This window comes from Typopeltis vanoorti, chromosome 5 (genome assembly GCF_054136105.1).
Source record: "Typopeltis vanoorti isolate ZY-2024b chromosome 5, IOZ_Tvanoo_1.0, whole genome shotgun sequence".
Taxonomy (NCBI): Eukaryota; Metazoa; Arthropoda; class Arachnida; order Uropygi; family Thelyphonidae; genus Typopeltis; species Typopeltis vanoorti.
The window spans coordinates 91,286,838-91,301,066 of record NC_143553.1 but is presented as its reverse complement, the minus strand read 5'-3'; the positions used below and the strand labels follow the sequence as shown (position 1 = coordinate 91,301,066).

Here is a 14,229-nt window from a genome sequence, read left to right as displayed (position 1 = left end):
ATAAACTTGTTGATGACTTTTCTGATAACATCACCCTGATTCAGAGACCAGTAAAAATCACAGGAGTTGCTAAAATTGAACTGATTGCTACAAGAAAATTAAATGCTGAAATTTCCATACCTTGTTTTCCAGTAAAGTTTTCACATGATCTCATTATCCTTCCTGAAGTTGCTGACACAAATGACCAAATCATACTAGGACTAGATTTCCTAGAGAAAAATAAATTCATGTGTGACTTTGCCTCTGAAACCATCTCCTTGTGTGGCGTGAGTCATAAGTCAATATACAATGAAGACAATGAAAGGAAACTATGTGACAAGATGGAGATTGAGACCTTAAACCTTGAAGATGGATTGAGTGATAAGAAAAGAAAATTATTGCACGAAGCTCTTAATTTAACAGAATCAAAAACTGATAGAGCAGAAATAAAGAATTTCATTCTATTAATCTTTCAAAAATACCCTCAAACGTTCACTGAAGATATTAGCTCATTGACTTGTACAAACAAGGTAGAGCATTCCATTGAGATCACTTCAGACATGCCTATCTATACTAAGCAGTACAAAACCCCTCTTAAATATCTAGATAGACTTCAGATCCTTCTGAATGATTATGAGAAGGCTGGGATCATAGAAAAATCTAATTCCAGATGGAATAGTCCCTTTTTATTAGTAGAAAAGCCTGATGGAAGTCTCAGATTTATATTAGATCTGCGTGAGATTAATAAGGTCACTAAGCCCATTGACTTTCCTCTATGTAACATAGAAGAGCTCCTGGCTAGTCTAGAAGGAGCAAAATATTTCTCAAAACTAGACTTAAACTCTGGCTATTTCCAGATACCTCTTAGAAAACAGGACAGACAGTTTTTTGCCTTTACCACTCGATGGCAAAAATACCAACTCTGTCGACTTCCTCAGGGGGCCAGAAATTCAGCTATGAGTTTCCAATGTCTGATGAACACTGTACTCTCAGACATGTTAGGAAAGGGAGTCATATGTTTCCAAGATGACCTATTAATTTACACCCCAGATTTAACATCACATGAAGAAATTTTAGATAATGTGTTAAATAGATTAAATTTGTCACGTCTATCATTGAAGTGCTCAAAATGTAAATTCTTCATGAGAAAGGTTGAATACCTAGGACATGTTGTCAGTGAGGCTGGAATAATCCCTACTCAAGAAAACATCTCTGCCATTCTAAGAGCTAAAATACCCACCTCCGTGAGACAAGTACGAAGGTACTTAGGAATGGTAAACTTCTATAGAAAATTTATTCCAAATTGTTCTCAAATAATGGAGCCCATAATTAAGTTGACTAAAAAGGGAGAAAGGTTCGTATGGGGAAAGGAACAAGAGTCTGCCCATAAATCTTTAAATTTAGCATTAACTAGATCTCCTGTTCTCACTCATCCCACTCTTGGAGAACCCTTCTATCTTGCAGCAGATGCCTCGAATGATACTATTGCAGCTGTGATAGAACAGAAAAAGAGAGAAGAAATTAGACCCATTGCTTTTCTAAGTAGAAAACTATCTGCATCAGAAAAAAATTACTCAGTTATTGAAAAGGAAGCACTAGCTATTGTACATGCCTTAAGGAAATTCAGATACATGTTACTAGGACAAGAAATTTTTCTAAGATCAGACCATAAACCCCTAACCTTTTTATCCACGATGAAAGATAAAAACCAAAGGATTATTCGATGGGCATTAGAATTACAAGAATTCCAAATACAGATATGTTATATTCCTGGAAAACTCAATGTAGTTGCTGACTACTTATCCAGAGCCCTAGATGATAAAGTAGATGAGGATATCAGTGCAGAAGAAAAGATAGTGAACTTGATAGCTGAAGAAAATGAGGGACAAGAAAACATAAGGAAACCCCCACACCTTCAGAATTGGACCAAATTCTCCATTATAGAAGCACAAAAGTTGGATCCTACATGGGGAGAAATATATCGACGAATCAAAAATGGGGAAGGAGTCTTGGAGGAACACACGTTTTTGCAGTCCTTATATTTGGATGAAGATGGCCTCCTGATGGCAAAACATGATGTCACCGGAAATTGGAAAAACAAAATAGTAGTTCCTACTGTCATGGTACCGTGGGTGTTATATACCTTTCATGATGCTGATCTAGCAGGACACCAAGGGTTTTTCCGGACATGGGGGAGAATTAGAAATAGATATGTGTGGAAGGGAATGAGACGAGATGTTGAAAGTTATGTGTTTTCATGTCATCTATGTCAAAGGAAATCAAATTATGGAGGAAAGGCTCCTCTTCAACCTTTCCCTATTCCTACTCGCCCTTTTCAAGCTTTGGCCATGGACATTATAGGTCCACTCCCTACTACCTCTAAAGGAAACAAGTATATACTTGTTGTAATAGATATGTTCTCTAGGTTTCCTGAAGCCACAGCAATGAAGAATCAAACTGCGCAAACCGTAGCTGACAAGTTGTTTAAGATGATCATTTCAAGATATGGAACCCCCCAAACACTTCTCACTGATCAAGGTTCAAACTTTACAGCTGAAGTTATGCTTCAATTATGCAAGTTACTGAAGATAAAAAAGCTTTTCACTACTCCTTATCACCCCCAAGGAAATGGAATGTGTGAAAGGATGAATCGTACGCTGAAACAAACCCTATCCAAACTTGCTAATAATCACTTGTATAATTGGGATAAGTTCCTTCCACACACCCTTTTTGCCTGTAGGACAGCCCTGCATGCTGCCATAAAAGAAACCCCTGCTGTAGTTTTATATGGTTTTGAACCACTGTTTCCCAGTGACTTCAAGAACACGCATGCAAACTCAGGATTCCCAGACATTGATCAGTATCTTAACAATATGATCTCTGAAAACAAAATTGCATATGATCTAGTAGCAGAAGCCAGTCAAAACAGCTCACAAAAGGCTAGAGCGTATGTTAATAGACTAAGAACCTATAAGGAATTAAAACCTGGAAGCTTAGTACTTTTGCGACAAGATCATAGTAACAAGAGAACAGGAAAGTTTGGAAAATGTGCAATAGGACCTTATGAAGTTGTTGAAAAGACATCTCCTGTTAACTTTCGAATAAGAGAATCTACAGGAATGAAAAGAACTTTAGTTGTCCACTCAGACCGACTGAAATTGTACAAGAAGAGACCTGACAAATTAGTCTGCCTAGGAGATTCTCTAGAAGCAATATTGGGAAGGGAAAGGAATTACCATAAAAGAACTAATCACAGACGGAACACAAATATTACAAAACAGCCAAAACACAGTGATGCTAATACAGAGCATGAATTGAATTTGGAAGAGACGATCCCATACTACAGACATAAAAGACACGCGGAAATTGTTAATGACAGTAATAAGAAACTTAATGAGCAACAGATTATGAATAAATGCACAAATCATGATAAGGAACCAAATTTCATTCAAACTAGGTATTACTTGAGAAATAGAAAAGGAAATATGTAATCCAGTTTTTTTTTTTTTTTTTTTTTTTGTTTAAAGGAGCCTAGTGTCAGAAGAAAAATTTTTCTTATAATAAAAATTTTTCAAAGAAAGGGTGAGCCTATGTTAAATTGTGAATGAAGCTATGTTATGTAATTTATTATTTTCATTCACATTTAACATTGCCTATTTAAATATTAATCATGTTTTATATAAAAAGCAATTACTATTCCTTATTTAAGAATTACTATTTAATTATTTATTCTATTCTTAACCTACTGTTAATATATTAAATAATAATATGTGTAAAATTTATGGTAACTAAATATATATGATGTAACGTAAAGTGTTATTTATAATTAATTTCATATGTAATGAAAATGTTGACTAAGTAGTTCAAATATTCTGTTTATTCTTATTTGTGAAATTATTTAACGTTATGTAATCATTCATGTAGTAGTAGAGCGTTGTATTACATTAGCGAAATGTTTGCGTTTAGTTTGTTGTCATGGAGACGCATGAGTAAACAACCACGGGGTCGAAGAGAACGTGGCATTCGAACGGGGGGGAAAAAGAAGTGAAAGTATATAGAAAAGAGAGAATTGAGATATTATTAGTAAGAGAGAGGGGAGAGTGAGCTTTGCGGAACCAGTAGGAAAGTAGCATACAAGCAAAGAAGTAAAAGAAGATTATAAATTCTTTAGGGCAGATATTCATGAGAATAGTGTTAGAAGGCCAAAGCGTAGTGAATCATAAAGTTTGTTATAAGTGAAATCAGCTGTCGTTGTGAAGAAAAGTTAATGCAGTAATGAGATAAACAAAATTGCTGTTTTTTTAGAATAGTGAAGCGCAGTTAACAAAAGTTCAGTTAAAGCGTAGAAGAATTTTAATATGTGTGTTCCGCTAATGTAAATAAGTTAATTCATAAGTGTACTCGCAATAACTTGATGTATTGAAGATTTTATCTGGTAAGAGTAGTTGTATATGTTTGTCTATTCTAGCATTAACTGTAATAGATCTCCGATGCTCAAAGTCCGGAATAAGCTTGCTTGGAATATTGTCTACCTAGATTAGTGCCTGCTGTGAACTTAAGCATTGAACTGACAGATTTGTAGAGACTGACTGATTGTGAAGTTTGTTATTTTAATCTGAGTTAAGAAAATATGTGTTTTTGAAGTTGCAAATTGTTTTTGAGAATTTAGAACATCGAACTGGAATGAGAGACTTAGCGAGTTGTATTGAGTTTATTGTATTGTTTCATTTAAAAGTAGAGTTATTGTACTTGTTATATATCATATATTAAATGTTTTATTTTGTTAATCTAAATATTGTGTTTGCCTGAATTCCTTATTATTGCACCGTTCATAAAAAATTCGGATCTAGCGGGAATCCCAGAAAGAAAGAAAATAAATACCATCGGCCTGAATGAGTGAAAAGACTGCTAACTAATTTTGAATTAATCTTACTAATTCATATAGACTTATCTAAGGATAGAGTGGCGCAGTATAATAGAAATTTCTCTACCTTTAGATCAGTGATTAATTTGCAATTAGTTTTCCTTTATTTTATGAAAGTGACTTTTAGCAAGATGGCGGATTTAGAATATAACATGAAAATAGAACGTCGCAACAATACCCAACAGAGTGCACCACGAGAAGGTGAGGATTGGACATTAGGTCAGAAGCCCTGGTCAGTTCTCCGCATTCCTTTAAAGGCTATGTGGAGATCTCCTCTCAGTTATACAGCTTTGACCCTTCAGCATCCCCAAACTTCATTATATTTATTATCTTTATCACCACTGGATAAGGACTACAGAAATGCAACAAACTCGGCCAACTTCTGTCACGTTAACATGATCTTCATCTTCACACTGATTCCTCCTTTCATAATGGTGGCTCAATCAAATCTAAACAGAATATCAAATATAACAAAGCAGCTTTTTTCTAAAAGCTTAATCACTCTTTGTGGGATTCCTGCTAATATGTGTAGGTATTGCAATTTTGTAAAAGAATATTCGATTTTCTAATGATAATCACTGGAATTAAAAATATATACAGTAGCCCCCCCAGTATCCACGCTTGCACTTATCAGCGGTTCGAAAAAAGCATGTGGAACAGTCAAGCGCTGCGCCAGTTGAAACACACACATACGTGTATACAGGCTGAAAACTTGTCGAAACACGCTTGTTTTGCTAGGCACATGGACTTAAACATGCGTGTTTGTTCATGTTTAGTTTTACTCGAGTTGTCAAAGAAAGCAGTCAATTGTCTGTCATTGCAATTAAAAATTGCATTTAAATTCAAGCAAATAAATTGTGAAAAATTTAAAAATGGCTTAAAAACTGAAGAGAAGATGTGAAGTGCTCAGTATTAGTGAAAATTCAAAGATTATCAATATGATTGAAGTAGGAAAAAAGTCAATTGCAACCGCTGCCAAGATCTATAATAAAAATGAATCTTTGATACGTGAAGTATTGAAGAACAAAGAAAAAATTCATGCCAGTCTTTCCATTGCGTCCAAATCTGCAAAAGTTATGGGTAGAGTGCATTACTCCAGGTAGAGAAAGCTTTGAATTTGTGGATGGAAGTCATGACAAGAAAAAGGATTCCTATTGACGGTAACATGTTCAACAAAAAGCATTGATACTATATGAAGACATGCGGCTGCAAGACAAAACAGAAGAGGAAGAAAAGTCATTTACAGCAAGCAAGGTTGCTGTAAATCACATACTGTAAACTGGTTGCATAGATTCAAAACTAGGTTTAATCTAAAAAACATAAAAATTACAGGAGAATCTGCATCAGCTGATGTAAAAGCTGCTGCATTGTTCCCAGCAGAATTTTAAAAAATTATTGCAGAGGAAGGTTATCATCCTAAGCAAGTTTTTAATTGTGATGAAACCTGCCTCGTTTGGAAGAAAATGCCCCAACGGACCTACATCCATAAAACTGTGAAGCAAGCACCAGGCTTTAGAGCATTTAAGGACAGACTGACGCTGCTACTTTGTGGCAACACAGCTGGTCATATAATTAAACCTGGCCTTTTATGGCAATCAAATCCGAAAGAGTGGGTCACGGCCATGTTATTTATCAAATGGTCCCATCGATATTTTAAAAAAGACTTGGAGAGGGAAAGATTACCATTTAAAGTTTTATTGATAATAGACAACACTCCAGAGCACACCGAGTCACTAGTCACCAAAGATGAAAATGTTCAAGTGGTTTTCTTCCCACCTAATACAACCGCATTGCTTCAGCCACTCAATCAAGGTGTCAGTAGATGCTTCCAAGTTTCATATGCTCGGCAGGTTTTCGATATGATTCATGCAATGGTTGAGGATTCTGCTGATGTTGGAGTCATGGAATGCTGGAAATTCATTCATAATTGCAGATGCAATTGTATTCGTCAAGGAAGCAATGGACAAATTGAAGCCAGAAACGGTAACTTGCATGCTGGAAGAATTTGTGGAGTGATGCCATTCATAATTCCCAAGACGCCCCCAATATTAACTCACAGATAATAATGATAATTAACACAGTACAGAAAATAGGTGGAGAGGGATTTATGATATGACAGAAGAAGAATTGAATGATTACATGGACATCATGAGGTGCTCAGTAACAAGGAGTTGAAAGATCTTACCAAATCTTCTACAGAAGATGACAATGAGGATGAAAGTGAACAATACCACCAGCGTGGACACTCAAAAAATTTGCCACAATATTTCGAATGGCTCAAACATTAAAGGAACAGATAATGGATTATGATTCAATGATGGAGCGCAGCATAAAAATTACTCGCACAATAACAGAAGCTTTTGGAACCTTTGCAGAACCTGTTTATTGAATTGAAGAGACAAAACCGGCAGCTTCCAATAACAATGTTTTTTAAAAAAAACTCGACAAAGCTTCTACTATCGATGGTCCTCAGCCATCCACATCATTGCTCAGTAGGCAAGCAAGCAGTCAACTGCCAAAGATTCGGAAGATGAATAAATATATTCATATTCATATTAGGGTCTGGTTTAGTCCCGAAGGTGTGGAAAGAGGGGAAAATAGTTCCACTGCATAAAGAAGGATCCAAGACTACTGTTGCAAATTACCGACCGATCAGCATATCAGGAGTCGGTGTCAAGGTGTTGAAGAAAGTAGTCAAGGGAAAAATACAGGAATGGATTGATGATAATGAGATACTGTACGGGAAACAGCATAGCTTTGTGAAGGGTAGATCATGCCTCAGTAACTTGCTCAAGTTTATAACACAGTGACGGCTGAACTGGATAAGGGTAATGGGTTTACAGTGATACTGCTGGACCTGGCTAAGGCATTTGACAGGATACCACATGGAATTCTAATCCATAAACTACAACATATGGGAATGGATATAGGGTTAGTGAGATGGATAGGTGGATGGTTGATGGAGAGATATCAGAGAGTAGTTTATTCAGGAGGAGTAGAGTCCAAAAGATGGCCTGTGACTGCAGAGTTCTGTTCTTGGACCACTGCTGTTTAATTTGTTAACGACATAGGGAAAGGTCTAAGAGGAACAATTAATTTTTGTTCGCTGATGATGCAAAGTTAGACAGGGCAATAATGCATGCAGAAGATGTCAAAATCTTGCAGGAAGACTTGGATAGATTGGAGTTCTAGGCTAAGGAGAATGGATGTCAATTTAATGTGACAAAATGTAAGGTTATGCATTTTGGGGTGAAAAGATTAGCAGCAGTACATCACATTGGTGGAACTATACTCCATGAGATTGATGAGGCCAGGGTTGGGAGTGTTTGTGGATAGGGAGATAAAGTTTAGGGGGTACATTGCACAAGTGGCTAAATCAGCTTATCAACTCACTTGGTTGTTGAAAAATACTTTGATGAGCAGAGACAAGCAAGTTATTGTACCTCTGTACTGAGCCTTGATAAGACCTCATCTCGATTACTGTGCCCAGATTTGGTCACTGAGGTTCCTTCTTGATGGGGAGGAGGTGGAGAGGATCCAGAGGCGAGTGACCAAGATGATAGTAGGTCTATGGAATGAACCTTATGAGAACAGGTTGAAGATTTGTGGGTTGCAGAAATTAGTTGATAGGCGGAAAAGGGGAGATATGATTGAGACATTCAAATTGCTAAAGGGTTTCTATAGGATTAATTCAGAGGATATTTTTGAGGTCAGGACTGGTGGTGGGAGAACTAGGGGACATCTATGGAAGCTGGGCAAGAGTGTGGTTAGCAAGGGTGTTAGAGCTGGGTTCTTTACTTTTAGAGTGGTAAATGAGTGGAATAAGCTGCCAGAGTCTGTTGTGGGTGCTATGATAAGGCAAGGTATGATAGATACTGTGAGAATGTCGAATAGTTGTGTGGACATGGTGTTTAGGACCTCTCTCTCTCTCGATGAGTCTAAGGACTCCCTGGAGTCGCCCATAATAATAATATAGCTAAACATGAGGTGTTCTGATCTCAGTTGATTCCTCCCAATAAGAATAAAAATGTTATGATTTTATTAACAATTACATTTTCATTAGCATATTTTCTCATTTCATTCTACATAATTATTATGTGGATTAAATTTTATTTGTCGAAACACGAAGTTTTATTGAATGAGGCAATTTTTTTAGTTTGCCACTTCACCTGTACTACTCAGGGGTGCTTTCTACCGCATTTGGGCACACATTCCATTGCTCCTCGTAGATTCTAAAGACGTAAAAATTGTTTTATGATAATTTTAAATAAATATGTAATACAGTCATACCCCGAAGTCACGCGGTAGGTGGGACCAACAAAAAGAGCGTAAGCCGAATTCACGTAACTCAGGTATAATTTTGAATACAAACATATAAAATATTAGTTAATTGGGACCAAAGGTTTATAAAAACACCTATATTTTTTAAGAAATATAATCATAATTGTAGTTTTTCGTACATAAAAAAAAAAGAAAGTTATTTCGATGTCAATGGTTTCATAAAATCTAATAGATTCGTCTGATGGCATAATGTCTTTTTCTTGTCACGCAAAATTTCTTCATAGCAAGCTAATGATTTTTTTATTCCTTACCTTGCGGCTACAATTCATTCCTCGTTAGAATTTATGTCCTCCAAAATCTGTAAGCCTTTCTTTTATGATTGTTCTTACTGTGGATTCCTGTAGATCAAACTTCTTTGGTAGCTCACAAATTTTCATTCCACCTTCAAAATCCTTAATAATGTTGAGTTTTGTTTCTGAAGTCAATGTTTTTCTTTTCTTGTAGCTGTAGAAGAATTGGACTTGCTTTGGACGACATTATTATTTTTTATGTGATAAAATTTTTTTTATCAAGAACATAACATTAAACAATCGCAAGGTTTGTAGACTATAAAAATCTTGTATGAATGGAGACCGCGCGAAACACGTTAGTGCTTGTTCACAGCATGTGCGATACTGGCGAATGTGGCCGGCGCGAAAAGATACGACTAGTGGTGAGGCGTGAAGCGGGACGGGAATACGTACATATATGAAACTGTGTAACTCCGGATTCGCGTAAGTCGGGGTATGACTGTATTATTATTGAGGAGCAATGGAATGTGTGCCTAAATGCAATAGATAGCATCCCTGGATAGTGCGGGTGAAGTGGTAGTCTAGAAATTACCCCATTTAATAAAAAAATAACTCTTTTTATTATTATTTATTTAGCCATACAATTTAGTGTATACATTATATATTAACTACATAACATATTCACTAAAGAACCCTACAGTCCTAGTACGTGAGACTAAGTCAATTTACTAATAATTTCCTGCTTCAATTTTGCTATATGTGCAAAAATCTGGGTCTCACTAACTGTAAAAGCTACTTCGCTACTATCTGCAGTTTTGGGTCTGCGGAAGACGATGAAACCAAAACCTGCAGATATGGGGCCCTACTGTATATGATTTTTAATACTTTATTTAATTTTTTTTGAATGTGGATTCCACATATGAAAGGCTTTTAGTATATAGTACATTAATGAGTACTGTGGTTGGAAAAAGTGTTAAATAATCTGGAAACCTTGTTCTAAAGATCAAACATGGAACTTTTTCAAGTCACTTCCATCTTTAATATGCAGCATACATATTACTTCCCACACACAGCTATAATCCATTATTCTCTATCTGACAATGCTTTTTTTTTTTTTTTTATCCACATCATAGTGGAATGAAACCTGTAGCTTACCGACTGCAAACCAGGGCTGTTATCCAATTAATCACACAATGCCAGCATTGATGGTCTTTTTTTAAAATTTAATTAAAAAAAGCAGTCTAAAGTATTCTAGATTTTCCACAGGCGGGAAGCCTATAGCACTTTAGACTGTGAGCAGACTAAGTGATAGATAACAAGAACTCTACTTGGAAGGTCAAACATGGTTTTAACTCTCTCTCTCTTCCAGAAGCACTTCTGGCTTCCTATAAACAAAGATGGTAGCTTAACAAGAATCCATGTTATAGTTGGATTGGAATCCTCAAGGTTGCGTTGCTGCTTACAAAGTGGAAGCAATATAACTCAAGCTGACATTCATATGATATTAATCAAAATATGCATAGGCCACATAGTGTATGCATACATAAAACTATATTTCAAACTTTGCATCACAGAAAAATCTCTTACCTGGACTTAAAGTCGTTGTGTCCATTGGCTGCTGTGGATTACCTGCAATAGTCTGCTGAGTTTCATCATGTGGACTATAGGCTGGTGGTGGTGTTTCTATCAAAGTAATGAAACATTTGTTATATGTTTTGAAATTCCACATTTTGTTTATAACTTTGATATTCTGGCACTTTAGCACTCAATTCTATACAAAAGCTACTTCCATGTATAACAGTTATTTAAAAAGCCCTTCTATTAAAATATTAACAGATTGAAAACAAGTAATTATTTTGAACAAATTATTTTATGAGAGATTTTTTTTGTTTTATGTTAAAATGAAGCTTATGGAGTAATTGGACTTTTCACTTCTAAAATTACCAATATATATATAAAATGTTTGTGGTAATTCACATCATGAATCTGTATTTAAAAGAGATGACACAGGATGCAATTTGAAATAATTTGCTGGATTACCCAGGCGGAATTATTTGCACTATTGCACATATCCACGAAATCATTTTTTTTACAATCTATGACAAAATGTTTACAGTAAAGTGTTTTTGTTTTCTCCCCATTTCCGAATGATCTTATGAAAGAATACATATACAAAGAATACAACTTACAAAATAGCAAAAGAAATCCCAAAAACAAAAAACTTTCAAGAGCACAAGAAAAGAGTTGAGAAAATTTTAAATTTTTGATGGCCAGAAACTCTGGTTTTAAATAATCTAAAACAGGCAAAAATAATAATTTTATAATGACCCACAAAACAACTGCTAACCAACACATGGAATAATAACATACATTGCTTCCAACTGGCAAAAGTGACCACACAGTTTAGGGAGATTGTAAAACACGAAAAATATTATTGTCAAAAAGAGGTATATGTGGAACTACAAGGCAGGTGATTATGACAAGCTCAGAAAGAAGCTTGGATCTGTGGCATGGCATAAAACTCTGCAACGATATTAGTAGTGCATGGAAGATAATTAAGGGGCATCATCTAGAGAAAGCAATATTAAATTGTGTACCTAAGGTAAGGAGAGTTAATCAGGTTGGAGTAAAATGGATGAGTAAACATGAGCTGCAGAAGAAGATGTTGTGGAGGGTATGTGGTGTAAAGGTTAACAGTACAAAAAGGTCAGGCAAGAAAGATGACCAGAATGGTAAGGAAGGCAAAATCAGATTACAAGAATCTAGCAAAGCAGGCCAAAGGAATTCTCAAAGAGTTATTTTGTTATGTGGCAAGTAAGAGGAAGAAAGACTATGGAAGATTAACCTTAATTGAGTGCTGATGGTGACAAGGTGAAGCAGATAAAATAGTTGAGTCACTGACTGAGCACTTTGCTGGGTATATCATCCAAGAGAGGTTACTGCTGTGACATATGTGACAGACTGATGTGGAAACAGAGGTGGATGAATTAGATTTTCTCAGGATATTGTAGAATCTCAAAATGTAAATACAGCTGTAGGATTAGATGGGATATCAGCTTGGGTTTTGTGAGGATGTGAAAGGGAACTGCCAGTGCTTCTGACTAGGCTCTTTTTATTTAAGTTTCAGCACTGGTAATGTTCCAAGGAAGTGGAGGGAGGACAAAATAATTCCCTCACAAGACTGCAGTAGCAAATTATAGACCAATCAGTACCTCAGGAAAAATTGGTCAAAAAATGAATTCAAGAATGGGTGGATAAGAATATAATACCATATGAAGGGTAACATAGCTTGGTTAAGGGTAAGTTATGCTGTAGTAATTTACTAACTTTTTATAATAGAATAACAGCTGAGTTGGATAAAGGAAATGGCTACACGATGATTCTGCTATATTTTGCACAGGCATTTAACATATATCAGATATCAAAAAGTAGTATATGGAAGAGCAGAATCCAGGCAAAAGCAGACAACTAGTGGTGTGCCACAAGGTTCAGTGCTAGGACCACTACTGTTTAATTTTGACATAAATGATATAGGGAATAACCTAAAATTAAACAGTCAGTTGTTTGCTGATGATGCAAAATTAGGTAGAGTAATAGTTAATCAAGGCAAAAGATAATGAGTGTCGATGCAATGTGGAGAAATGTAAAGTTACACATTTGGGGATAAACAGATTACAAGCTGTGTACCACACTGGTGGAAATGTACTCTAGGAAATAGATGAAGCTGGAGATTTAGGGATGGTTGTAGGCAGTTAAATTTTCGAGGACATGTTGATAAGGTTGCTCATTGCTTATAGAGCAACCTTAGCAACGTGTCCTCTAAAATTTAACCAAGTAATCTTATGTCTGCAACATAAGATTACTTGGCTACTGAACAACACACTAACAAGTAGAAAGAGATAAGGAAGTCGTTATTCCTTCCTTTTTATACTGCCTTGATACATCCACATTTGGATTATTGTGCTCAGGTCTCGTCTCCTGGGTTTCTTGGGGATAAGGAAGCACTGGAGAAGATTCAGAGGCGAGCGACCAAGATAGTAAGTGGTTTGTGGAATGTTCCCGATGAGGATAGATTGAGGGTGTGTGGATTGTAAGTCAATTGATAGGAGAAAAAAGAGGGGATATAATAGAAACATTTATGTTAATTAAAAGGTTTTACATGATTGATGCAGGGGAAAATGTTTCAGCATTTGACTAGAGAGGACACAAGAGGTCATCCCTGGAAGTTGCATAAAGGTGTGGTTAGCAGGGGTGTGAGGACTCGATTTTTTTGCTGATTAACCTCATGATTCTGCATCAAGATGGGTCTGCCCATACTGCCCATAATCTGAACAGTATGAGCTGTGCTTGTGCAATATGGCAGGTGGAATGCAACCCATTCAAGGACTAGTGAACAGATTCTAGTTATCTGGGGGATGGATAAATAGTGGATTACTCATCATCATCATCATCAAATTCCTGCCATGTACCCTCAAGGGGTGTACAGGATATGACAGTACTACATGAAAAAATTACTTCATTACTAACTTCCTATCTACAATTTTCCTCCAAATCAGTCTGTTACTTGTCAAGACTCCAACATTATCAGATCTTATATTTCTATCGTCTAAGGCACTTTGTACCGTATCAATCCATCTATATCTTGGTCTTCCTCTGGGTCGTTTTCCTGCCAACCTGGCAGAGAACACTTGTTTTGCTAATCTTTCCTCTCCCATTCTATTTAAGTGACCATACCATCTGAGATTAGCTCTGCTA

General features: G+C 36.1%; 1 protein-coding gene across 2 annotated transcripts in view; it reads right to left on the bottom strand.

Moving 5' to 3' along the window:
• The window catches only part of LOC150106648 (protein mothers against dpp-like), a 149,860-nt gene that overhangs the window by 30,106 nt on the left and 105,525 nt on the right, over positions 1–14,229 (bottom strand). For both annotated transcript variants that reach the window (XM_090393239.1, XM_090393238.1), the window contains exon 5: positions 11,062–11,157. In XM_090393239.1, the coding sequence (XP_090249365.1) occupies positions 11,062–11,157 (96 nt within the window). The remainder of the gene's footprint in view (positions 1–11,061; positions 11,158–14,229) is intronic.